The sequence below is a fragment of the Pteronotus mesoamericanus genome, unplaced genomic scaffold (assembly GCF_021234165.1).
Source record: "Pteronotus mesoamericanus isolate MK-2021 breed Mesoamerican mustached bat unplaced genomic scaffold, CSHL_Meso_final contig_100, whole genome shotgun sequence".
NCBI lineage: Eukaryota > Metazoa > Chordata > Mammalia > Chiroptera > Mormoopidae > Pteronotus > Pteronotus mesoamericanus.
Window position 1 is genome coordinate 9,634,422 of NW_026554999.1, and position 27,806 is coordinate 9,662,227.

The following is a 27,806-nucleotide window of genomic DNA, read 5'->3' on the forward strand; positions in this document are numbered from 1 at the left end:
TAGATATTTTTAAGATCAATAGTAATGTGTCCTCATATAAGAGGACAGTACCATTTGCTGTATGTTCTTTCATACTTCATCCCAAATTCAGCTGGTAATCAAGGCAGCCATTTGTGTTAGCTACTTGCCTTTATCTGAAGAAATAATAAAATTTCTCTTATCTCTTTGACAAGCAAATAATGACAGCTTAGAGAACAGGTGCCTAAGCTAAACTCTTCTGATGACTGGGAGATAGGGGCACTATCCTTGATGTTTACATTTCAGTGACAGCTCCTAGACCCTTAAGAAAAACATTTCTGGTTGAAAAGCTGACTAGAGGCTTGCTTAGCCTTTACAAAGATTTTCATACACACCAAAGGGTTAAAGAAAGGATTTATAAACATTAGGTGTCTCTGGAGTTGCTCTAAAAAAAGGGAAGAGAATGGTTCTTTCCCTTTCTGTAAAGGAGAAAATTCATTTTTTTCCCCTCTTTAAAATTGTGGTGAAATTAGACCAAGTTATTGGTGATACCGAGTCAATAAGAAACATACTTTGGTGCCAGGGAGCATAGTTAGGAATGAGTGTTGCTAGCTTAAAATCTGCAGAGATTGTGGTGATATCAAGAAACTATCTTGACATATCAACACTATGAAAAAATGCGCAACTAAGAATTTTTCTTTTGAATTTTAGTCTTTAAGGGGGGCTTTTAAAGAATCATAAAATCATGTAATTGTATTAAAAGATTTGGAAGGAATCTTGGGGATCATCTGGTCCAATGACCTGTCAAGGTAGGAGTGCTTTTTGCAGCATTCTTGTTAACTGAATATCCAGGCTCAACTTGAATATCTCTCTTAAAAGAAATTGTATTTTTTTATATGAGGTTCATTCCATTGTTGAATAGCCCCATATAGAAGAAAGTTCTTCCTTATGTTGAAAAATCTGTCTCTCTACCTCTTTCTCATTGATTTAGTTTTGTCTTCTAGATACAAAAAAAGTTATGATTCTTGGTGTAGCTATATAGCAGTCATTTATGCATTTGAAAAAGTACCTCCCAAGGTTTTCAAACCATAATGTTTCCAAGTCCTTTTCCTTCTAGTTCCTCTGCTTTGAACTTACTTAAATTTGTTAGTTTTCTTGCCCTTACTGCTTTTTGGATATGCCTATTACACCTAATACAGATCTACTTAATAAGAATATACCTGTCATTTTACAAGACTCTGCCAAATTTTTGGTTAAAATGAAAAGATGGTATATGCTTTAATTCTCTTGAGTTTATTAAACTAATAAAAGCATCAAAACAATTAGGTTGGCATAAATTAATCTTGTATTTTTATAAATGTTAATTAACTGTAGTTTAATAATTGTTTTTAAAATGCTACTAGGAATGGATGGCAAATTTTGTTACTAAATTTTTTTTTATAGTAAACTGGGTTTACATTAATATTTTAAATTTTTATTTTTTTTATTATGTGTTGGTCTTGAGTGTACAGCTCAGTAGTTAGACAAGCATATATGTCAATAATATTACAATACCTGTCCTTTTTACAAAAATTGAGATATTAGCTTGCTTATTCTTCTGTACTTTTTTTCATTTTCTCTGATTTTTCAAGTGATTCATCTTGCCAAAATTGTATGTATAAATGTGATCTATATATTAGTATATGATTCATCTGAGCTTAGAGGACTAAATTTACTTAAAGTGACTAGGAGAGTTGAATACCTTCCTATTTCAAAAGTCTTAGAACTTCAGATTATTAGATCTAAAAGGGACGTGAGAGATCACTTAGTTCAAACCCCTTATTTTATAAAAGCTTGTTATAATATTTGGGAATAGCTAACACTGAAGTTTCCTGTTTTCTAACTCAGTAGTCTTTCTTTAAAAAAAAAAAACGTTTTTTTTTAATCCTCACCAGAGGCTATGTTTATTGACTTTAGAGAGAGAGAAGGGAGGGAGGGAAAGAGAAAAACATCAATGTGAGAAAGAAATGTCAATCAGTTGCCTCTCACATGCACCCTGACTAGGAATTGAACCAACAACCTTTTGGTGTACAGGATAATGCTTAACCAACTGACCCACCAGCCAGGCCCTAATTCAGTAGTTTTTTTGTTTTTTTTCCTTCCCTCATCTGTTTGGGGCAGAGGTCCTACTTAATACTATCCTGACAGCTTGGCAGTTATTTTCCCTTATAGAGATTATGGAAGTCAAAAAGTGTTAATTTACTGTTTTTTTTCTTTTTTAAAGTATATTATTATGTCATTTAAAAAAAAACCACCAGTAGATCTTTTCCTCCCCTCTCTGTGGTGCCTCCCCCCACCTCCCAATTTAAGACAATTTAAAAACCTTTGTTGTCTTTGGGTTCCCCCCACAAGCTTAAGATAACCTTTCTAATAACATTACGATAGAATTATGATACTAGTTTTTATTTATAAGGTACCTAACTGTTTCATGCCAGGTTAGGCAACAAAATGGAGAGAGTCCAAAAGAAGCCAGGGCTGAGAGCCTAGCTCCCTGGCTCTGTTCTGTTAATGACATTATTACTGAAGGTTAGCTCTTAGACAGCAGGGTACGCTAGTACTTTCAAAGAGGTGAGAAAAGTTTGGTAGATATATAGAAGCATGAAGTGATAACCAGAGTGATTATGAAGAATACTGGTTTTAAGGAAAAGAATCAGCAGCAATGAGTAGAGAGTTGATGTATATTTTGTGTTTGCCTAGAAGATTTTTTTTAAGCTCTTCTCAATTTTCAACTTACAGGAATGAGACAAAGTAATTCAAAGAAAGATTGGCTTTTATCAGAAGAAGAATTTAAATTATGGAACAGATTTTATAGATTAAGAGACAGTGATGAAATTAAAGAAATAACATTGCCTCAAGTTCAGTTTCTGTCTTTACCAAATGAAGAAATTGAAATAGTAAGTGGAACATGTTTTCCAATATTCTTTATAATGATTATTCAGTAACTTTGAGAGTACAGAGAATGTTTTTGATCAGAATTAAAACCTAAAAACTTAAGAATGTAAACAGTTTTAAAAAGAATATTAAAATGTACGTTTGTAAAAACTTCTAATTTTCTTATATTCTTGCATACACACACACACGCATGCACACACACATATTTTACATGACCATAATATATTTACATAAGTTATGCCTTTTCTTTATTACTTTCTACCATATGTACATGTCTATATAGGCATAATTTACATGATTGTTATGATACTTTGCAGTATACCATATTTTGACTATTTCCCTGTTGTGTTTTAGAATTCTTTTCAGTATACTGCCAACATAAAATTATGCTGTAACGACCATCTATTTTTATTTTTTTGTTTTGAAATTATAGTAAAACTTTAATTTGAACTTAATGAAAATCAAGAGAATTTGTCAAAGTTTACTTTTGTACCCCAAAAGGTAGAAAAACAACCTCAGGAAAGATTTCTTTTAGATTTATAGTGCTTGGAATATATGGTTATTCAGACTTTGTATTTTTTTATTCACTAACAGGCAAAGTAAAGAATGGCAGCTGGCATGAAAATTGGGATTAGTATCACTGAGAGATTATCAATGACTCACTGTTACATTATAGGATATACGCAATAGTTTTGAAACCACACATTCTTTTTTTAAGTATATTTTATTGATTATGTTATTACAATTGTCCCACTCTTCTTTCTCCCTTTTATGCCCCTCTGTCCCATACCCTCATTCCCTCTAGCATTCCCCCCCTTAGTTCATGTCCATGGATTGAACATATAAGTTTTTTGGCTTCTCCACTTCCTATACTATTCTTAACCTCCCCATCTCCATTTTATACCTACCAATTATGCTTCTTAACCCTGTACCTTTTCCTCCTTTCTCCCCTTCCCCCCGTTGATCTCCCTCCATGTGATCTCCGTTTCTGTGATTCTGTTCCTGTTCTAGTTGTTTGCTTAGTTTGTTTTTGTTTTTGTTTTTTTAGGTTTAGTTGTTGATAGTTATGTTTTTTGTCATTTTACTGTTCATAGTTTTGATCATCTTCTTTTTCTTAGATAGGTCCCTTTAACATTTCATATCATAAGGGCTTAGTGATGATGCACTCCTTTAACTTCACCCTCTCTGGGGAGCACTTTATCTGCCATTCCTTTCTAAATGATAGCTTTGCTGGATAGAGTAATCTTGCATGTAGGTCCTTGCTTTTCATGACTGAATACTTCTTCCCAGCCCCTTCTTTCCTTTAAGACTTATTTTGAGAAATCAGCTGATAATCTTCTGGGAACTCCTTTGTACGTAATTCTCTTCTTTTCTCTTGATGCTTTTAAGATTCTCTTCTTATCTTTAAAATTTGGCAATTTAATTATGATGTGTCTTGGTGTGTTTCTCTTTGGGTCCAATTTGTTTGGGACTCTCTGAGCTTCCTGGACTTGTATGTCTATTTCCTTCACCAGATTGGGGATGTTTTCTTTCATTATTTTTTCAAATAAGTTTTCAATTTCTTGCTCTTCCTCTTCTTCTGTCACCCCTATGATTTGGATGCTGCAGCGTTTAAAGTTTTCCCAGAGGCTCCTCATCCTCTCCTAATCTGTTTTGAATTCTTGTTTCTTCATTCTGTTCTAGTTGAATGTTTATTTCTTCCTCTTGTTGCAAGTGGTTGATTTGAGTCCTGTTTTTCTTCCTTTCGCTGTTGGTTCCCTGTATATTTCCTTTATTTCACTTTGTGTAGCCTTCACTTCTTCATTTTGCAGCGTTACTCAATCATTTCTATGAGTATCCTGATTACCAGTGTTTTGAACTGTGCATCTGATAGGTTGGCGCTCTCTTCATTGGTTAGTTCTATTTTTGGAGCTCTGATCTGGTCTTTCATTTGGGCCACATTTCTTTCTCTTGGCGTGCCTATTACATTGCAAGAGGCAGAGGCTTAGGTATTTGCCTGGGTGTGGCAACCCACTTTGCTGCGCTACATTGTGATGCTGTATGTTGGGGAGGGGTCCAAGAGGGAACAATGCCGCTTGCTCCTCTCTCGCCTTGCTTTCAGGAGGCTGGCAGCTTCCCCTGGCACCACAACCCCCACAGGTTTTTACAGCCAGAGGTTCTGAGGCCTTATTTTTCCCTACACTGAAACCCTGGGTTGCGCCATCCCTCTTTCTCCCCATTTTATCTGCACGCAAATGTGGGACCACCCTGTTGACCAGCTCTAGCCTCGCCTCCCTGTGTCTGCCAGCTGCCACCTTGTCATGCCTCCTCTCCACCTCAGTTGCCCATCTCTGTCCTTACCAGTCTGGATGAATGTTTCTTCTTTAACTCCTTGGTTGTCAGACTTCTATACAGTTTGATTTTCTGGCAGTTACGGTTGTTTCTTGTTTTTAAATTGGTTGTTTCCTTCTTTTGGTTGTGCGAGGAAGTGAAGCATATCTACCTACACCTCCGTCTTGGTGAGAACCACATTTTCTTAAATATTACTCATAACAGGGAACTATATAAACAGGGATATGATCAAGTAGTAACTCATTTAACATTTATTTTAAAAATACATTTAAAGGGGAACTTTGTACTTTATGAAATTCTTTTTTTTTCCCCCCTGAGAGTTTAGTTGAAAGTATCTAAATGAGTTAAAATTATTTATGTTAGGATGATTGTCTGTGTATTATGTGTTTTTTTAAAAGTCAGTTTGTGACATCTGAGTGTTTTTTATCACTTTTATTATTTTTAAAATAATTAATCAAGACTCAAGAACCAAGCAGTGGAATTTATCAACTCTCCCTCTCTGAATGGAGACTATGGCAAGATCATCCTTTTCCTACATATCAAGTTGACCATTCAGATAGATGCCATCACTTTATAAGTATCATGCAAATGATAGAAGGAATGAGACATGAAGAGGTAGGGTTTTATTGTAACTGTCTCTTGCTGGTATGATGGTGAAATTAGAATACTTAATCTTTATTCTTCTTAATTTGAAGTCATTATTATAAGAAACAAGTATTTATTATAAATAATGATAGGTGGAATATTATTTTCATATAGCTCCTTTGAGCTCAATGAGGAACCAGTTTGCTGCTGTAGGAGGAGACTTAATTAGAAGAATATCATCTGTAAATATTGATAGACCAGAGTAAAATTTTAATATGTTTAATAATTCATATAAACTTTGTAAAGCTCATTTAGGATTCTTGTTAGATGGGATTTATTGAAATGTCTGCCTCATGGGTTAGTTGGTATCTCTCTCATATTCTGGTGATAGTTTAGAGAGTTGTTGATTCTGTGAGAGAGTCAGAATGATTGAACCTATTGTGAGGTTGAAATCCAAAATGCCTAGGTGAGAATCCAAACACTACCTCTTACTAATTGTGCATCTGTAAGTTAGGTAACCCCTTTGTGCTTCAGTTTCATCTATAAAATGGGGATAATGATAATACCTGTTTCATAGGGTTGTTGGGAGGATGAAAAGACTTTAGTATGTGTGAAGCACTTAGAATAGTAACTGGAACATAGTAAATACTCAGTAGATGGTAGCTGTGTTTTTATTATTAGATATTGTTCATGAATACATGTAAATAAAGGAATTAGTTGTGAATCCCAGTAAAACCTGTGCCATCAAATTAAAACATTTGTTTTGTGTCCTGTATATGCCATGCTTTGTTTCTGACCTGGCGGCTGCATCAGTGAAGAAGCCTGTTAAAGCATTCTGTCAGTGGGAACATGTATACTTCTAGGGAGACAGACATTCTCACATTAATATATATTGCATTCATTATTCAGAAAGTGGGGAGGTAACTGCTTAAGTCCCTGAGTAGTAGAGGAATTGTGACTAAAGTAGCATTCATGGGGAAGAGGGAAGGGTGAGCCAGGAGTGGTGGAGACTATAGTTTTTAACTTAGAGTTAAGCAATACTTAGAATTCACAATAAGAGTTCTTGGTTGGGAAATTTGTTAAAAACAGTATATTCTAGTCCTGGCTGGTGTGGCTTAGTGGATTGAGTGCCAGCCTGTGAACCAAAGGGTCGCTGGTTCGATTCCCAGTTCTAAAGTCTTTTAAAAAAATAGTGTATTCTAGCCTACAGTCTGGCAGACAGACAGGTACCATTATTTCAGAAGTTCTAAAAGCTGTCCTTAGTTTATCTTCAAAAAGAGAGAAAATTTAACATGGAAGTGTGCTTTACATCTATATAGTCAATATATAAATTTCATAAATATCTATTTTCAGTTAATTGTTACAAGTGAGAAAACTTAGTGTTTATAAGCTTTTTTTGTGCATTCATTAAATTTGTTCTTTCTATAAATAGTATTATGGGTCTTCCATGTATTGTATTAAGCATTGAGGATACAAAAATATTAACTGATTAAAGAAATTTATGGTAATTTCACAGTAGTGTCATTTATAATTTTATTTGATTTATTATAATAATTTTTAAGGTATAAAAGAAAATCATTTGAATAATGTAATATTGTTTGGAAAATATTTTAACATAGAGTAAACTTCATTCTTAGAATTGGTTTTTTTGTTTTGTTTTCTTACGACTTTTTATTTTTTTATAGGGAGAATGCAGCTATGAATTGAAAATTAAATCGTATTTACAAATGGAAGATGTAAGCTCAACATTTAGTGCTCACAGGAACAAATATAATCTTCTTGCCAATAGCACCTTTACTCATAACAAGAAATCTTCATTTACAAAGAATATAAATGAAGGCAATTCATTCTCAATGACAGAATCTGGTGAAGAATGTGCTGAAATTCTTAAACAAACTCATATCAAACCTACTAAAGTTGTTCCTCTAAAGACAAAAGCTTCTAAAAAACTGAAAAAAGATCAGCCTAAAAAAGAAAATAATGATATTGTTATGGATTCTTTACATCCTGATGGCAATTCTACTGGTGAAAACATTTTTCAGGTAGACCTAAATGATAAAAGAGCATCAGATACAGATGAAGTTGCTGCCCTATGTGCTGTCAATGAAAATGTTGTCAATCAGCCATGTGGATCATTAACAGAATGTCAGATTACAAATAAATTTATTAGTTCATTTGCTGGACATTTTTTAGATTCTGGTTATAACAGTTTCAGTGATGAGAAATCTGTTTTACCTAGTTTCTTTCTTTCATTTGAAGAAGAGCTTGCTATACCTAGAGCAGATGACCAATTTTATAATTGTTATTCACCAACAAAAGAGGTGCTAGTTAAGGTAGAGAAATTTTTATCTCATTCTCCTCCTTCTCTCAGTAGCCTCTCAAATTTGGAACATGAAATTACTAAGGGTTCTGCATCCGAAACTTTGTTTTACCTACCTTACACAGAGTATTTACAAAAGAATAAATCTACCTGCTTGATGTCACATTCAGCTATAAGCTCTGGACATAATTCAGAATTGAATTCATTTAAAGTTATTAATCATCCTTCTGAAAAAAGTTGCATTTATAGTACAACTAATGGTAAGATTTTTGATGACCCGCGCTTCTGTGGCTATGATGATAAAGAGCATAAAGATGTTAAAAATGAAAATTTATTATCCAGCACTCATACTCCAATAAATATAAGCCCTCCAGAGTATTTTGTTGAAGAAAACAATCATGGTGTTGACAGCAATGGGATCCCCATATTGCTCACTGATCAGAACGAGAGTTTACAACTGTTTGAAGATACGGAGTTTAATGATGTGAGCCTTTCTCCCTCGAATAAGGAATGTAAATCTTTATGTGTGTCAGACAAAACTTTTATAAGCAAAATGACACCAGTGTCTCAGTTCTTAATTTCTGATGAACTATTGTTAGACAGTAATTCTGAACTGCAAGATCAAAATATCTATGACCCTAATAGCTGGAAATCTCATGAAGATTTGACAGGTGTACATGAGGAAAAACTAAAGAGCAATGAATATGTTCATGACTGCTCTAAGGATTTATTTTCTGTGACCTTTGATTTAGGATTTTGTATTCCAGATTCTGATGATGAAATATTAGAACATGTATCACATACAAATAAGAATAACATTTTAGATGACCGATCTGGAAGGTGTTTAGATATCAAGGAGATAAATGATACAAGTTATGTTTCAAACCAAACCATAAGACCAAGAGATCATGTTGATAGTTCTACGAGTAGAACCATTACTGTCTCATCAAGTGGAGATAAGCAGAGTCCAACTTCTGCATATTTTCCATTGAGTACAGCAAAAAACAAACAATTTATGTCTCCTGGTTATTCTCAGTTTTCTTTGCCAGTAGGGGAAAAAGTTATGAGTACACCACTTTCTGAATCAAACACATTGAACTCTAAAAAGAGAAAGGAAATGCCTAGGATGTTAGATTCTAATAAGGGAAAGGTAAAAATACAAAGTTTCAAAGAAACATTGAATTCAACTTTTGATGATTCAGGACATTCTATAGAAAAGGCTAAAGACACAGAACAAATCAATCCACGTCAATCCTGTAATTCTGTTGGAGGTAAGAGTTCATCTTTATAAAACAAATTTTCTAGAATAATTACTCTGTATAAACTTATGTAATTTTTTGAAATGTAATTTCTCAGTATATGGTTTATTAAATTTAGATAATTGATGTATTATATATTTCTTAAGTTGATGCTTACTGATACAAGATTTATTTTATCTACATATATATTTATGGCATGCATGCCATGGTAAAGGTACTACACTGTGAAATACAGAAGTGTAAGATTTGGCCTTAGCCCTTGATTGTAAAACAAACAATTATGTGATATTACATTTGAAAAGATACCAGTAAAAATGTGTAAATACCTACGAGAGGAATAATAAGATAGTGAATGTTTAGGAGATACAGAAAATGTTAAAATTTTGGAGTAGATTAGATTAAAAAATGTAGATTTTTAGAATTTTGGCTCCTTGGGAATATGGAATGTGTTGAAAATAATAGAGAATGTAGATATTATAAAATGGTGAGAAAAAGTGTAAGAAGCAAAGTGTAAGTTTTTTGGGGGATAGGATAAAGTAGAATTTAATATAGCAAAATAGTTGAGACATAAGACTGTATTTGGAGGACTGAGACAAGATCACAGAAGATTTAATTTTACATGGTTACAGAAAAACTAGAAAATAAGATAACAGATGCTTGATGTTAAAATTACTAAGGTATCTTTTAAGCCCTGTGATAGAACTGAACTCTAGTTTATGTATAGATTATTACAGCAGGCCATTTATGGATTTTACTCCTTATGGCTGCGGAAAAAGTAGTTGTAGAATAAAATGAGAGTTTTTTCTGTAAGTCTTTTTCTTAGGCTATTCTTAGTGGCATTGAGGACATGCATAGTTTATGAATGTTGAAGATAAAAGCTTGTTAAAAGTAAGTTATGGAAATATGTTTAATTTTCAAAAATTGACTATTCTGCTTTTTGGGTAGTTTTGGTTATACTCGGACATATGTATTTTTACTAAGTGTATGTTGCCTGTGAGCCTTCCATATTTACTTTAACACCTTTATATTGTCTGTTATTGGATGAAATCTTTTTTTTTGTCTGTGTCATATTAGCATTAAAACTTTTTCTAGTAATGCACTTAACTATTAACCAAGGTCAATGTAATTATGAATACATATATTAGGGAAATATTTATTAGAGTATTTAGTATTATTTTATTCTACCTAATTGAAATAGAGGATTTAAGGTCATTAGTCATGTTATGTGTATACAAAAATAGTTCATTAAAACTCTATAAAAGTTGATAAGGGGAAAGCCTCCTGGAATTAGTTGGTTATTATAGCTGAGCCCTGCATTTAACTCTACTTTTCTTAGAGAGTGCTCATTTGCAAAAAATGTTTTATTCAAGTTTATCTGTCTGGGTAGATGTTTTATTATCACAGAGTATGAGAAGAATATTACTGTGTTAATTTGTTTTAGTTTTTTATTGCTGTGTAACAAATTACTCTCACAAACGTAGTGGCTTTGTATAAGCATTTATCTCACAGTTTCTGTAGTTTAGGAATTCACGAGTTTCTTAATTGGGTGGTTCTAGTTTAGGATTTCTCATGAGGTTCTAATCAAGATTTCACCTGGGGTTGCAGACCTCTGAGGACTTGGCTGGGCTTGGACAATCTGCTTTCAAGATGGCTTGAACGAAGTAGGGACAGGTGATGGGAGGCACACAGGAATCTCTGGTCCATAGGAATTCTAAAATCCAGCAGAGTTGAGTTGGGAAGTTCCTTGATTAGGATTCAAAGCTTGGGAGTAATTCTCCACGGTTCTTGGCTTTGTCCTCTGGATGCTTGGTAGAATCATTTTCTCTGCATGCTTTCTTTTAACAAAAATTTGGGAATCCAAAGCCCTGTTTTCATTTTGTCCTGTCTGCCCCTTTTAGTCATAGCTCGCTGTGTTTCTTCCCATTAATTCTCCCAAATCTTTGGATTTCTTGTGAATCTTATTGGGGTTCATTCCGTTAGACACTAGGTTGCCCACAGTTCTTTTGGAGCTAGGTTCTTCTCTGCCTTGCGTTTCTGCTGAGATGTCTAGCGATGGTTCTTTAACCTTCTTAAAAGGCCTGAGAAGATCTGTGAGAAACGTCCTTAAAATATGACTGAATGGTACTCTGAGGCACCACCTTCAATCTTTCTTAGGTCTTAAAAGCATTTACAGTTACACCCTCAGCTTCATCTGAACAGTGTTTTCCTGGTAGTCCTCTAGTTTAGATCTTTGCCCTGAAGATTTCTTAAGTTGGCATTGCCAGCTCGAGAAACTGGGAATTTTCAAAGCCAGCAAGTCTCAACTGTTTTACGTTCAATAGTCCTTTCTTTAGCTTAGCTCTCTCCTCGCACAATTTACTTTAACAGCAAGAAGCACAGATGATACCTTAAAACATTTTGTCTAGAAATCTTCCTAACTAGATCACCTCATTCATTAGGTACGTTTCCTACTTTCCGTGTTACTGTAAGGTTTCCATGTTACTCCTAAAGTAACTCCTCCATGTTACTGCTAAAGTTTCTGGCACTACATAAAGGATTCTCTTTCCTTCAATTTCTAGGAAGATTTTCCTTACTTTAACCTTTCAGCCATAACCTCCCTCAATGGCCATTAATCTTCTTAGAAATTGTCCCTACAAACAATTCCTTTGAGTCTCTTCAAGCTTTCACTAAACTCTCCTCAAAAGCCATTTCGGCTTCTGTTCCCAAACTAGTTCTAAAGCTTCTCCCATAGGGTAGTTTTTTGGTATGGAAAATCCCTATTTCCAGGTACCACAATCTGTATTAATTATCTACTGCTGCAGAACAAATGACCACCCCCCCCCCAAAAAAAAAGAAAAGAAAATTTAATAGCTTAAAACAGCAAACATGTTTCTGTGGACCAGAACTTTGAGAGTGGCTTAGTGAATGGTTTTGGCTCAGGATATTTTGTGAAGTTGCAGTCAAGACATTGGCCAGCGTGGGAGTTATCTGAAGGCTTGGGTAAACATGGAGGATCACATTGCTGTTTGTGGAGGCCTCAATTTCTAGCCCCATGGGTGTCTCCATAGGGTTTCTTCTTATATACTTACAATGTACCATCTAGAGTCCTCCAGAGTTAGTGATAGAACAATGATGGGGATGCAATGACATTTATAACGTAGACTCTGAAGTAACACACCTTCATCTTCATTATATTCCTTTTTTTTTTTTTTTAGAAGCAAGTGACTAAGTCTGCCCAACACTGATGCACCTCCTAAAAGGGAGACATATCAAAGAATTTATGAACATATCTTAAAACAATGATAAAGTTCTTACAGAAGGTGTCATAAAGACACGAAGAAGTGTCTTCAATTGAAATTTTATGAAAGGGCAGACTTAAAGCTTTGTTTACATACCGAAATATTTGAAGCATCTCATTTGATACATGAGTTTTGTTTTTAGTAGTCTTTTCATTCCCCCAGATATGTGACAGTTTTGTTTTTAGTAATCTTTTCATTCCCCCAGATGTGTTGTTCTAGTTACAATATTTTGGTATTTATCTTACCAATGTTTAATTTCATGTGTGTGCACAACATATGTATATGTACATATATACTACATACCTACATATGTGCATTAAGATTTCTTTATATGCATTGTTTTATAGCCTGCATTTTCATGCTTTAACTAGAAGGAGAATAAGACACAAAGGACAAGAAGAGTATCGTAGGTTTTTAGAGATGACTTCTAGAACCATTAAATAATAGAATTATGTTTTATAGTCTTCTGGCTTCTTTTTAGTTTATTTGTAAAACTGAACTTGAGTCAAATTTATGTTTATTAGCAAAAGTTATGATCTCTTAATTTTCTAACTGGCACTATATTGTTTTTCTGTCTCTTCGCATGCTGAGCTTTTGGCCAAATTTCTGAAAAGCTATCTTTTTTGAGAGTAAGTGTTGAGATTGACAGAATTCTTATTGTACCTGTCAATAAAATAGACAGTTGTGGTTTGATAAACTTAAACCTATTGACCAGATTCATTATTTTTAAATAAATTATAGATGAACAATTAACAAGCAATGAAAGTGAAGGTGATGAGATTTTCCAAAGAAAGAGTAAGAAAACAAAAGGAAATATTTTAGAATCTCCTGAGGTGAGTCATTCATTAATCACAATAATATGATCATATAAAGATTTTTTCTTCTTACATCTTTTCATTTTTTACCCTTTACTTTATCTGTTTATCTAGGATCAGAAGCATAGTGAAATTGATTCTCCACTTCATGCTGTAAAAAAGCACAGGGTTCCTTCAAAGAAAGTAAGTAAACAGATAGTGTGTAGATAGTACATAGTAATTAAAATCCTTTTGGAATAAATATCAAAAAAATAATATGTGTATAGGTGAATGTAGGTAAATTTGATCTTACAGGTTTATAGTTAACAGGAAGATAGTGAATCCTGTGTGACTGTAATTTCTACTTTAATTTTATACTTATTTTAAAAACTATCCCTACTTTTGTTAGTACATGTCAGCAATTCAGCAAATGTTCATTAAATACTTATCTATTGTGTACAATATCTACTGTATAAGATGCTGGAGGTACTATAAAGATTATATCATGGAACTATCTTATGTCACCTACAATCTATTAGGAGAGAAAGATAAGTAAATGGGTAATTTCAATATAATCTTTTAAGTTAAGTGACAGTAAAAGATAACTCCTTAGCCTTGACCTTTGGAGGTTGGCAAGCTTATTGAAGATAAAACCTTATTAAATCTTAAAGCATATGTGGCCTTAGGCAAGAGAAGGGAGAAGGGAAGGCTCTGTCAATGGAGTGGACAGCTTATAGGACGACACACCACCGGGAAAGAGCATCTCTGTAAACTGGATGTAACTATAAAGAGTGCCAAGAAGTAAAATTGGAGAAAAATCTGGGTCTGTTTGTGGAAGCCTTTATGCTTTTATTTGCTTACTGAATGGGTTTAAAAGGAGAAAAGGAAGGAGTCCACTATGACTCTGGTTTTGGCTTGGGCTGCTTGGCAGATGTGTCACAAATCTAAAGAAGACAAGAATGGAAAGTTCAGTATTGAACATGCTTGAGTTTGGTGTTTTTGCTTGATAGTGAAATGTCAGTGTCTTGGCAGTTATTGGTGACTATGTGAATATGAAGTTTGGGTAGGAGGCATGTCTTAAGGCTGATAATACTCATTTTTTATCAGTTTGTACCTGACAACTACCTTTTGAGATTAGATAATCTTGTGTGTTTTAACTCTCCAATAAAATATAGGATAATTTGTGCAAAATTAATTAAAATTGCAATCAGTCTGAAACTGGAAAAGTTGACATTTGTGCTGCCTGTCACTACCAGAATCAGTAAGTAGAGACAAGGATTGAATTTTTTTGGCACCTTATTCAGATGCTGGTGATCTGAGAAGATAGCAGGTTATGAACCCGAAAAACCATCTCATCCCCAACTGACCTTTTTATAAGGAAAATAAAAGGATAGTGAAGGAGTTTGGAAAAAGGTTAATCAGATAGGAGTTGCAGCCCAGGTTGTATTGCTTGTTAATCTCCTGGAATTATGTAGGTCAGGTATTCCAATTCCTGGAACAAGAGCTTTCCACGTGCCTTAACCATTTAAGCCTACCACCTATAATTAAAGCTAAATCTTTAACTCTTAAGTTCCCATATCAAGTTCATAATAACTTTGTCTACTCCTATAAAACGAGAAAAGTCACTTTAATTTGCTACATTAACTAGAATGTCTGATTGACTTATAAGAAATGAATTAAAATATTGATAATGTGATCAGTCTAATTTAAACTGTTTTATTCATCTTAATTGAAATTATTTTGATAAAATTATTTTGATTCTTTTGATCAGTGTTATATTCTTCTGCAAAAGATACAGTGATAGGGCTCCTAGTCACATTTATTTTTCTTGTATCAGTTTCTCGGTTTGAAAGGACTCCTGTATGTTGGTCTGATTCTGATACCTGTATTTACCGACTTCATTACATTTGGTGAAGCTCTTTCAGATCTTCTAAAGAAAACAGTTAAAAATACAAGCTTTCATCAAATACATTGATATAATACTAAACTGAATAAATACTATACCAGAATTACACATATTACCTAATTTAGTATTTTAGTACTTATCAATTCTTATATATTTGTAACAGGGCTCTGAGTTGTGAGAGCATTTCATTTTTCTAACAAGAAAACTTTATAAAATGAAAATAAAAGCAACAACCTTTTAGAAATACATTAAGATACAATAATCCAATTATATTTTCTTATGCAAGAATTTTTGAATTATTATAGTTAGAATTATCATCTAGTGACGAGAGTGAGGATTTTCCTGAACAACATCCACAACTAGACAACTTCAAGGGTCGTAATAGGAATACCAAAAGAAGCACCAAAGTCCAAAAGAGACGGAGTCACCTGAAGGTAAATATTTTTCAGTTTTTTTACTTATAGATAATGTATATATGCAATATATGTATTTAAGGCGCACTAGATTTTACACAGAAATAGATTTCTCTCTATAGTTTCTTTATAGAAAAAAAATCCCAAAATTCAAAACTGGTTTTACCCTAGTTTTCCTTTTTAAATGGAATTAATATCTCAAGGTGGTGCATTTTTTATTTTTTTTTAAAAAGATTTATTTATTTATTTGTTTATTTTAGAGAGAAGGGACAGGGGCGGGGGGAGAAAAAGAGGGAGAGAAACATTACTTGCAGTTGCCTCTCACACACCTCCCAACTGGGGACCTGGCCCACAACCCAGGCATGTGCGCTAGACTGGGAATCAAACCAGTGACCCGTTGGCTCACAGGCTGGTTATCAATCCACTGAGCCAAACCAGCCAGGGCTAGTTCTTTCTGTGTTTCGAAACTCTGTTATAGTGTTGCGTTCTTTTGAATAACTAAATGAAGAAACTAGTGTATTGAATTTAAGATTCAAATTGAAGAAGATACCGAGACAGAAATCTGAGTTTTAGAATATTTGCCTTTACAATCATTGTATTGTTTCTTATTGCTGATATTCAAATCCTTAGAAAAGAATTCTCAGCCCCCTTTTTTCTGATTAGTCCTTTTGTGGTGCAATATCTTCCTAGCAAAAATTAAAATAGCTGGCAGACTCGGGAAACTTTATGCTTATTTAAAAAAAAAACAAAAAACATTCAGGAAGCCGACATGTTGACTTGAACTTATTTTACTTGTAAGAATTATCAGGAGAAATTTAAATAGGTATGCTATTTTATCAAGTCTTCTTGCAGTTTTCTATTTTCACTTTTTGTCTTAAAAAGCATTGGCAAGAAATCTATTTTGCAGAACTATTTTCAATTATTTAAGGAAAGTAAATGATTTTCTCATCAGTATCATCTGATTTTCTATAATTTGTCTTAGTTTGTAGCTAGGAAGTTTTTGGATGATCAAGCAGAACTTTCCCAAGAAGATGCAGAATGTGTTTCATCAGATGAAAATGATGAGTCAGAAAATGAAAAAGATTCCTCGTTACTTGACTTCTTAAATGATGAGACTCAACTTTCACAGGCCATAAATGGTAAATGATGTAATGATGCTTCTTTTTCAATTAATTTTCATGATTTTAATATGGTTGTAGTTAAATATTTTAGTTACATTTCAAAGAATCTTGACTTTAAACGGAATTAAATTTGGTATATGTGAAATATTTGGTCAATTCCATTCAAATTCTGTAATACTTATTTTAGACTTGGTTGTTTATAGGCTTTTGCTAATTTGATTATTTCTCCCCAGGGCAACCTGGCTGACCCTGTGTCAAATGTTTATTTAACAAGTATTTAGTGCCTGTTGTGTGCTTGGTACTATGTAAGATTCTTGAGAGAGCCATATCAGTGAACAAAATGGACCAGTAAAAAACCTCTGCCCTAAACATTTGAATGGAAGGAGACAAACAATAAACATAGTAACTAAATTATTTAGTATATTTTAAAGATTTGTATTTACTTATTTTTAGAGAGATGGGAAGGGAGGGAGGGAGAGAGAGAGGGAGAGAAACATTGATCGGTTGCCTCTCCCGCACCCCGAACTGGGGACCTGTTCTGAAACTCAGGCATGTGCCCTGACTGGGAGTCGAACCAGTCACCTTTTGGTTTGCAAGCCAGCATTCAATCCATGGAGCCACACCAGTCTGGGCTATTTATTATATTTTAAGATGAAAAATATATAGAGCAATGAAAACATTGAGTAAGCTGAGGATTTGGAGTGGCAGGAGTTAGAGGTATTAATAGTAGAGGAGCTATAATTTTATATCAGGTATTGAGGGGTAGACCTCATTGAGAAGATGACATTTATCAAACTCCAGAAGGAGATGAAGAGTTTAGCAATGTGGATTGTGAAAACCAGCTGACACAAAGCTAAATTTATCAAATTGGCTGAGGAGGAGATATGTACTTTTGGTTAACAGTCTCTCCAAACAATGCTTGAGCAGATCCTATACACAATAGATGAAGAGAAGATGATTCAGATTGGCTGTAGTAGAAATAGGAAGGATTCTGTTGGGCTTTTCAGTGTTTTGATGTTTTACAGATCTTGCCATTTACTCTGCTCTTGCAGTCCCTGATGATTTAAGAAAGCAGTTTCCCAAGGTCTATGTCTTCAAAGAAAAAAGGTGTTCAAAAACAGGTTTCAGTGCTATGCTGTTGATACTGATACAGTTTGCTGAATAAGGTTTCTTAGTATGATGCCCTCGATACTTATTAACAGAAGTGGCTTTTGCAGGTTTACAGTATAATCTGGTTAGAGAATGTAGACGCACAGACGACAGCCAGGATAAAGGTCCTGGGCAGGAGCATGCCTGGAATGTTCAAGGAAGGCATTGTTCCCGGAATTGAATAAGGGAGAGGGGGTAGTAGAAAGTAAGATCAGACAGGAGATGAGCAGCCACCTCGTGATCTGACTTATTGTAGTGTTACCTGCCTCCTTTTTGAGAATGATTACAGGGGAGCAAAGGTGGAAGAATAGACCAAATAGGAGGCTATCGCAGTAATCTGATCAAGGAGTGTTAGTGGTTTTTACCAAGGTGGTGGCATGAGAGAGTGACAAAGATTGGATTCTGGACAGTGCAGCTGACAGGATTTTCGGGTGGATTAAAGAGAAAAAGAAAAGTGAGTGGGCTTGAGCAACAGGAAGGACATACTTGTTGCCTTTGGATATTGGAAGGCTGCCTGTGGAGTAGTTGAGATGAAGGGTAGGGAGATTCCAAACTCCATTTTAGACACAGTATGTTTGAAATATGCAGGATTTCAAAGTTTTTTTAAACCTCAAAATTCACATCATTTTTTCATGTTTCATTTCTTAAGTACTCTTTGCTATAACTTTGAAAAATGAGCAGCATCTGAATCTCACATGAATTATGCTTAGTGAAAAAAGCCAGATTTAAAAGGTTACACACCGTATATTTAGATTTACACAACATTCTGGAAAAGGTAAGACTATAGGTACAGCAGATAGATTAGTGGTTGCCGTATTGGTGGGTTTGTAGAGACTTGGAGCTGTACCCTAAAGAGGATCAATTTTACTGCATGTACGTTACACCTAAAAAAGAAATTATGAAACAAATGAAAAATTTATGAAAGCTCCTTAATTTTGAGTCCTTCTAAACAGTAAGCTGGAAGTAAGAGTCCCACTAAGTTGGTAGGGATTTACATAAGTCAGGAGGATATCTTAACAGTTGAATCTAGCTATGGAATGAAGATAAGGGAAATATTATTCAAAGAAAAATTTATGTATCTTGTACCAAGCACCAGAGTCATTAAAATAATGAATGTCAATTTCAGTTACCTCAAAGTGTATGGGAGAATGGGAAAAATAAAGTTGCTTTTTGATTATAACCTGAAAAATATAAGCATAAAGAAAAACCATGTGTTTTTCAATTTTTTGCTTGACTGAAGATTATGAAACATACATACTGTTGTCTGTGGCTTTTGATGTTTTTGAACATTTATTTTTAGCCTGGATTTCTTATGTTTTATTGAGTAGTTTTTATAAATCAGGTACAGTCCTAAGGTATTTGTATACATTTATTTTTCATGAAAAGGCACTATCCTAATCCTCATTTCCAGATTAGGAAATAGGAGTTAAGATTAGAGATAGCTAAAGTGGAGAGTTTAAATAAATTGTCCATGATCACCCAACTAGATGGTCTGATTTCAAAGGCAAAACTTCTAACTTTGCATTTTGAATAATTGTTTTTGTATATCTTTTTATATATTAATTACCTTTTGTGTAAAATACTTCTGCAAGGTTTGAATTATCTGAATTTGGAATAGGTCAAAGTTAAATCCTTTTCTAGTTTTCATTTTAATAATTTTGCTATATGAAATTCTTTTCTTTACACAGAATCTGAAATGAGAGCTATTTACGTGAAATCTTTGCGTAGCCCATTGATGAGCAGTCGATACAAAATGGTGCATAAGGAACACAACATAAACATTTTCTCACAGGTATGAACTCTAGAGATATAGTAGAGAATTTCCTGATGGTGATGTTGAAATATGCTCCTGTTAATGAAACCTCCATTTTGTTTCTAAAACTGGACTCCCAGAGCTAATGGGGGTAATTTCTGCCCTGAGTCAGGAAAGTGGACTAAATGAATTCTCAAAATCCCTTTTTAGTCCTAATTTGATTAAATTGCCTTTCTTTAATTTCAGTTAAGTAGAATAGACCATTAAATCTTTTTCTAATTAGGAGAATGTTTTTAAAGGAAGTGAATAAAACTTCATCATCTACTAGTTAAATTTTTCTTAGAAGTCAATTTCATCTGAGAATTTATTTTTTCATAAAAATATTAATTCTAAAAATTATAGCTTGCTTTACACTTACGTCTAACATTTTTATATTTTGTTTATAAATTGCCATGTTCAGCTTGGTCATATGTTCATTCATAGCTCTGTACTCCCATTGTCTTTATTGTATAGCACTTATAACATTATTTCTAAATTATGGTTTGTTTATTTTTTTGGTTCCCTCACTAGACTGTTAATTTCTTGAAGGTCAATTATTATATATGTTTTATCACTGAAGTCCTCACTTTTTCCATAAAGAATATAATCAGTATATGTTTGTTTAGCAAGTGACTGAAAATAAAGTGGAATCAATACTCATACAGATCTTATGTACGTTCAAGACTATGTTAAATACATGCTGATTTAATGAAAGAAATTGGTTATATATTTTTTAAAGATTTTATTTATTTTTAGAGAGAGGGAGGGGGAGAGAAACATCGATCAGGCACCTCTCACACGCCCCTAACCAGGGACCTGGCCTGCTACCCAGGCATGTGCCCTGCCTGGGAATTGAGCTGGCGACCCTTTGGTTTGCAGCATGGCATCCAATGCACTGAACCACACCAGTCAGCTCATGTAATATCCTTATTTGTATTTTTATTGTAGATTCCTGAGCAAGATGAAACCTATTTAGAAGACAGTTTTTGTGTTCATGAAGAGGAGTCTTGCAAAAGCCAATCAAGTGAAGAAGAAGTGTGTGTTGATTTTAATTTAATAACTGAGGATTGCTTTGCAAATGGGAGTAAAAAATATAAAACCCGACGTGCAGTAAAGCTAAAACAAATGAAGATGAGACAGAGTGCACGTTCAAAAAAGAAATTATCCAGAATTATTTTACTGGATGATTCAAGTGAAGAGGAAAACAACATAAATGATAAAAGAGAATCCATTCTTGTGGTTAACCCAGGCACTATTAAAAAGAGCAAACAAAGGGACCGTCCTTTGAATTCGGTGCATTCTGGGTCATCCTTACTGCCCAAGGATCATTCTAATCCCATCATTACTCAAGTGCTGAAGCAGAAACAACAGACAATACTTAATTCAAAGGATACGGTTTCTGGTATCTCGGACTCCAAACCTCAGACCCATAATAAAATCGAATCTGTCTCACCATCATTCACTGCTGTTGATTCACGGAAAGACTGTAGCAAATCTCCAATTCAGTTGAAGGTATGGATCAAAGTGGAGGAAAAAGTCTTCATGTTTATCAATAGATGTTTTCGTTTTGTTTTGCTTCATTGTGTTGTGTGTTAAATAACTAGGTCAAAGAAAAACTAGCTAATGATGAAATTCTTCAAATAAGAAAATAGCATACTAAATTTTATGCATAATTCATTCATATATGAATGCTTAGGTTATAATTTTTTAAATGTGTTCATAGTTTTCTTAATAATACTGTAAGGAAACGTGCTAATTTTATAAGAAGGCTGTAGGAAAATGGGCTTTCTGCAAGGTAAAAATAACAGAAATTGCATGTTTAGAACTAGTATCCCCCCACCCCGACCTCCTACCCAGATTAACTTTTCCTTCCCCCACCTGAAGGCTTCAGGTATGTAGCTCTCATCTCTTCACTGGGGAGAGGAGGTTAGAGGCATCACCTCATTTCCTTCCTTCCAGAATGGCTTAAGAAGTCCAGTTCCCAGCTTCTCCATGTCTTGCTATTGCTTAAATAATCTGTAAAACCATTTTTAGTTTTTGATAGTTTACAGTTAAGTAGTTTTACTAAAACAGGGATTAAAGTCATAGCAATAGGAATTCCTTAACTGTAAATACTCGTATCTTTGATTTTCATTTTGGAGTGAGACCTAGACTTCCTCTTCTCTTTTATTCCTCTGTTTCATCCATTCTGCCTTAGCAACATGCTCAATGAACACACAATGGGCTCTCAAATTGGCCAGTGTTAAATTGTTCCCAGGCGTTTTTTGCACAAAGTTACTTCCTGAAGGTATAATGAGGATAAAGTTAAATAGATTAAGTCTTCTAATAGATTGGAGATCAAGAAAGTACTTAATTTCTCTGACCCTCAGTTTTCTCAGCTGTAGTATAAGGATAGCAATATCAAAGGGTAAGGTAGGGAATATCTGCACAGTACTTTGAAACCTGGTGAACACTATCTACATTTCTACTTTGGCATGCTCTAATTAAAAAATAGATATAGGCTAGTAATACTTTGAGGACTGTGAAAGAGGATAAACAGATTTTAACAGATATGTTTTAAAATTTCTTTTATATCTAATACTAAAATTCCATATAGTATGATTCATTTAACTTGAAATTAGAAGGGAAAAGAATTTGAGGTAAATTGAGGAGAAAGAACATCTATCAAAAACCATTAGGTATTAAAAATGTTAACATTTACTTTGTCATGTATATTGCAAACAGCATTCCTTGTCTGTTATTTACCTTTTTGTTTTGTTTGTAGTGGTTTTTGCCATAGGAAGAGGTAACTTTTTCACACAGTGCCAATATTTTTTCTTTACTTTCTGACTTCAGTGTCATATTTAGAAAGCCATTTTCTACTCCAAGATAAGTACATATTTTTAGGGTTTTTTTTTTTTAATGATTTTTTTTTTTTGGTGGCCATTTCTTCATTACATTTATTTATTTATTTATTTATTTATTTATGTTTTGGAATTGAATATTGACTATATTTTAAAGATTTCTGGGTGATTAGGGCTTCCATCTTTAGCTTAGGATATAGGAAGCTGGAAAGAGCATTGTTCCCATCCATATGACGACAATAAAAAAATCCAGATAATCTACAAAATCATGAGTTTATTTGATTTTTATGGAGGTGTGGTTGCAGGACAAACAATTAGTCTGATCTCTAAGGAGAGACAGGTGCCTTCAATGAGAGACTTTCTGGTTTGGTAGAGTCACTCGGCAGTGTACAATATGGTAAGAAGAATTCAGCTAAAACTTTAATGAATTGCAAAAGGCAATGGACTAGCATGAAAGTTTAGAACCACTGGGAGCTGCAGATGGGGAGTTTGCCACCCATGGACTCTTCTTTACAGGCTCATCAGATATTCACAGGAAAGACTGAAAATCAGAGGCTTTCTTGCTCTAGGCCTTGGGGAAGTGACCAGCAGTTACCGTGGAAAAGGCACCAGACCTCATCTGGTTCCATCTCCTCTCTTTTCCCTATGAAACAGAAAGCTTTAAGCCACTTGGGATAGAGCAGCAAACCCTATATTCCCTATGGCCTAGATGAAGGACCTTTGCTGATGGGGGAAGGGAGAACAAGAAAAACATTCTTTGCACCTGAGAAGGGGTCAGGAAAACACCTTGGGCCTAGAACATAAGAGATCTCCAATCTCTGGGAGGCAGGTCAGGATCACTGAGAAGGCCCCACCTCTGAGACCCAGGGACACAAGTCCTATCCAAAACAGACTGAACCAGGACAATAGAAAATACCCCTTCTCCCCTCAAGGTGATGCTCCTAGTACTCTCTCCAGCTCGGCTAGCAAACACTAAGTAACAAATAACAGCAATCTGTTGATTGGAATTTTGAGGCTCAGGCTCACAGAGAGGGCCTAAAGCTGAGAACATTTTGAAAAATCCCTTGGCAACTCTGCTCTCACCCTAAATGCAAAGTAGCACTACCCAGTTTAAAGCTTCTGAATGTACCAAGAGTAACCATAGCAATAAGAAAAAAACCCAACTCAATTTTTACTCAATGCCACACACTAAGGCCTAGCAAAAGAAAGGCATACCTGTTTCTAGGCATAAATACTATAATATGTACCTCAATTACTGCTGTCTCACACAAGCTGTTTGGCTTTCAATCAAAAGTTACAGAGTACAGAGAAGGAAGAAAGAAACACATTCTTAAGAAAGAGACCCAATATGCCTCAGATATTGGACCTATCAGGGAATATAAAATAGGATTAATATGTTAAAGGCTCCAGTGGAAAAGTAAAACAAAAATGCATGAAGAGCTAGGGAATACCATCTGAGAAAAGAAAAATATAAAGAACAACAAAGTAGAAACGCTAGAAATGGAAAACATGGTAAGAGAGATGAAGAATGTCTTCAATGGGCCCATCAGTAGACTCAACACAGCTATGGAAATAACCAGACAAATTTAAAGCAAGATCAATAGATTTACTTAACCTGAAATACAAAGAGTTAAAAAACAAATGGAGCATCCAAAAGCTGTGGAACTGTATCAATAGTCTAAAATACCTGTGACTGGAATTAAGGAGGAGAGAGAACAGGGTAAGAGATACATTTGAATAGGCAGTGACTGAGAAATTTCCAAAATTAATGAACATTGATATACAAGTACCTGAATTTCTTTTCACTACTTTTGGGAAGGCATTCGGCCTGGGAGCGGAATCACTGGCTCGTATGGTAATTCTGTGTTTTAACTTTTTGATGAATCGCCATATTATTTCCCACAATGGCTATATCATTTTACATTCCCACCAGCAACATATATTCGTTTTTTCACATTCTCATCAACACTCATTCTCCCCCTTTTTTTGTTTTTAAATTGTAGCCACCCTAATAGGTATGAAGTGATAGCTTGATCCTTCAACTACATAGTCACTTTGGTCATGTTGAAGACAGAAAGAGTATCAGTGAAGAAAGTCAACTTCAGGTTTATGGTGCTAATATATATTTAACTCACTGTGATTGATGTTTTCCACTTTTTCAGGCTGGTTGTGCTCTGGAAGATTCTAGCACTTCAATAGCTTCCATTTCTGATTCAAGACCATGTTTGGCTGGCACACATGCTTCTCTTAGACTCCCACAGGAAGGCCAGAGAACGTGTATTCTTGTAGACAGTCGTGAAATCACTTCTGGTTCAGAAATAGTTTCTTCCCTCAGAGCTATTCATGGCTTTCAAGTAGAGGTTTGTCCTCTTAATGGTTGTGATTACATTGTGAGTAACCGCATGGTGGTGGAAAGGAGGTCTCAATCTGAGATGTTAAACAGTATTAATAAGAACAAGTTCATTGTCCAGATCCAGTACCTACAGAGCATGTTTGAAAGAATATGTGTGATTGTGGAAAAGGACAGAGAAAAAACAGGTTTGTATTTTAAAATGTTTTTGTTTATAAGGCTATAAAAGGTCTTGACTGTTAATTAGTTCATTCTTCTATTGTCAGGATGTGTGACAATACCTGACTCATGAATGTCATTTCATGTTTACATAATGCCATAATGTTTTCAAGTAGTCATTATGTTCGAGTGAGTGCAGCTTATGAGAACTGAAGAGTGATAAATTGTAGGCAAGTGAACCAATCAGAAGTCGTTTTTAGGAGCCCCAGAAAGGATGAGGACCGTAAAAAAGGCAGTAGTGGGGAAAAGGGATTCAGGAGATTTAGGAAGCAGGATTAGCAGGAGTCGGCAGAGTTACTCATAGGTTGACCAACTTCTTGGTTACTGGACAGTTAGGTAGTGGTACTGTTTATTGACATTATAAATATAAGAGAAGCAGTAGATTTGAGGGACAAGGGGTGTTCAATTTTGAACATGTTAAGACAGAGTTCTCAATGGGTCACTGAAATGGATGCCTAGGATGCATTTGGGAGTGCAGGATTGGAGCTTCAGTTGGGGAATTTCTATAGGGAGCGTCTGAGAATAGTGAAAAGATCGTGGGATATGGAATCAGAAGATGTACTGAACTCTGGTGTCTATTGCTATATGATGTTGCACTGAAAAATCACTCCCTCTGAGGAGTTCATATACTTGTTCTATTCATCTTGTAACGTTTTGAGGATTAAGTGAAATCATGTAGGTGAAAGCCACTGTCTAAGAATTCAAGGATATACAATCATTAAGTAACAGGAAATACTGTAGTTGATGTCAAACATTGGTTTGGTAATTCAGCAGTGCACCTTTTCACCCCTGTGCTGCCACTGGCAGTCTTGGATAAGTCACTGTCTTTCAGTAATCCTTTTTGGATTTTTTTTTTAATTTAACAAGGGAGGGCTTTAGATTAGGTGATCTTTTGAGTCCCCTTAGTGCCAAAATTCTGTAATTTCATCTTTACTAAACCCTTTAAAAAGGAAGTGGACTTGGAATAAAGAGGAAAGTAACATGGCAAGTTATGGAAAAGTATCTTTTTTCTTTTTGCATATGAAGCATGCCCCCAACATAATATAGTTAAAATATGGGAAGAAAATAAATGGGAAAGATAAGGAAGTAAATCAATAGGCAAGAGTTAAAGATGACATTAAAATGGGTGTGCAGAGTATTGAGTTACTCTTGAAATAAATACATAATTTTATACCAGTTAGATCTGTACTTAATGTACATCAATGCTAGCATTATGAAGAATTTTATTGGAGATATAATGTGGTCTTGGCCCTTAGGAATGAATTATTTAGCGCTTTCCTGCCTGCTCACCTTCCTATGTTGATTTCAATTCAAGACACTCATAAAGACAGACTTCCATATTTTATCTCAGATACTTGATAACCACTTTAAATCTTTAGCTGTAGGGTTTTCATTAGCATAAATAATGTGGCACTATTTTCCTTAATGGTGTAAATCTTGGGATTTTTAATATTATATAGTATTAATGACTCTTGTTAATGTAAGTTACTAAAATTTGCATTTTTCTAAATATGAAATATTTAGGAGACACCACCAGGATGGTTAAGAGAACAAAGAGCTATGACAACCTGCTGACTACCTTAATTGGAGCTGGAATTCGAATTCTTTTCAGTTCCTGCCAAGAAGAAACGGCAGATTTGCTCAAGGAACTGTCTTTATTGGAACAAAGAAAGAATGTTGGTATTCAAGTTCCAGCAGTGAACAGTAATAAACATGAAGCTCTTCAATTTTATCTAAGCATTCCCAATGTAAGTTATATAACTGCATTAAATCTGTGTCACCAGTTTTCATCTGTGAAAAAGATGACTAACAGGTATGTCTGTTTCAATATTTTTAAATGGCTACTTAGAAGCATTTCATAGAAATTTTAATACATATTTTTTAAAAAGGTATACAAGTAGTCTGTTAGAGTATTTCATTCAGTAGAGACTTTTTTGCTTGTCGGCATGTAATAGTCACTGCATGAAGCTGAGGATACTAATGGAGGGAAAAAGGACAGGCATTGCCTTTGAGGAACTTGGAGCTCTATGTGGAACTAGACAGAGAGCATTTATGTTGGATGTTGCATTCTAACAATTATATAGATGTTTAGTTCTGTAATTAGAAAAGTATTCAAGTTGAGCATTTGCTATTTTTGATTATTACACCGCTTGAAAAGGAAGATTTTAGGAAATAGGTTAATTGAATTAAAGCCTTGTGTAAGAGGTTGAAATCCTTGTTCTATATGATTTTAAATATAGGAAATAAGCTTTTGCTTTATTTCAGCTAGTGCTAAAAACATTAACTGGATGCAGAATGCTTAGGAAAAGATGATTTTCTTAAAGACCCTTATGTTCGGAGGTCTTTAAGCAAGATGATATTAAATTTTTTAAGTCAAAAAGTTCTAGTATAATGTTCTTGGTCTAATTTGTTTTTCAGCTCACCTCAGGAAATCTCCATGTATGCACAAGTAACTCACCAAAAGGCCGAGGAGATCTATAGATATATTCACTATGTATTTGACATGCAAATGTTACCAAATGGTCTTAACCAAGATAGACTGAAATCCGATGCATGA

The 27,806-nt window shown here is 34.5% G+C and overlaps 1 protein-coding gene across 1 annotated transcript; it reads left to right on the forward strand.

Annotated features, from left to right (window-relative positions):
- The first annotated feature begins 754 nt into the window (after nucleotides 1–754).
- Nucleotides 755–27,806, forward strand: LOC129073867 (Fanconi anemia group M protein-like). Its single transcript, XM_054577580.1, has 12 exons — nucleotides 755–767; nucleotides 2,734–2,891; nucleotides 7,491–9,396; nucleotides 13,404–13,495; nucleotides 13,592–13,660; nucleotides 15,668–15,796; nucleotides 16,758–16,914; nucleotides 19,734–19,837; nucleotides 20,786–21,349; nucleotides 24,843–25,122; nucleotides 26,774–27,062; nucleotides 27,668–27,806. The coding sequence occupies exons 1-12, from the start codon at nucleotides 755–757 to the stop codon at nucleotides 27,804–27,806; spliced, it is 3,900 nt and encodes a 1,299-aa protein (XP_054433555.1).

What these genes read in the sequence shown, in the direction of transcription:
- LOC129073867 (XM_054577580.1), top strand. An exon ending in ATATTTTAGAATCTCCTGAG is followed by an intron (nt 13,496 to 13,591) that starts GTGAGTCATTCA and finishes CTGTTTATCTAG; the next exon opens with GATCAGAAGCATAGTGAAAT. An exon ending in ACATAAACATTTTCTCACAG is followed by an intron (nt 19,838 to 20,785) that starts GTATGAACTCTA and finishes TTTTTATTGTAG; the next exon opens with ATTCCTGAGCAAGATGAAAC.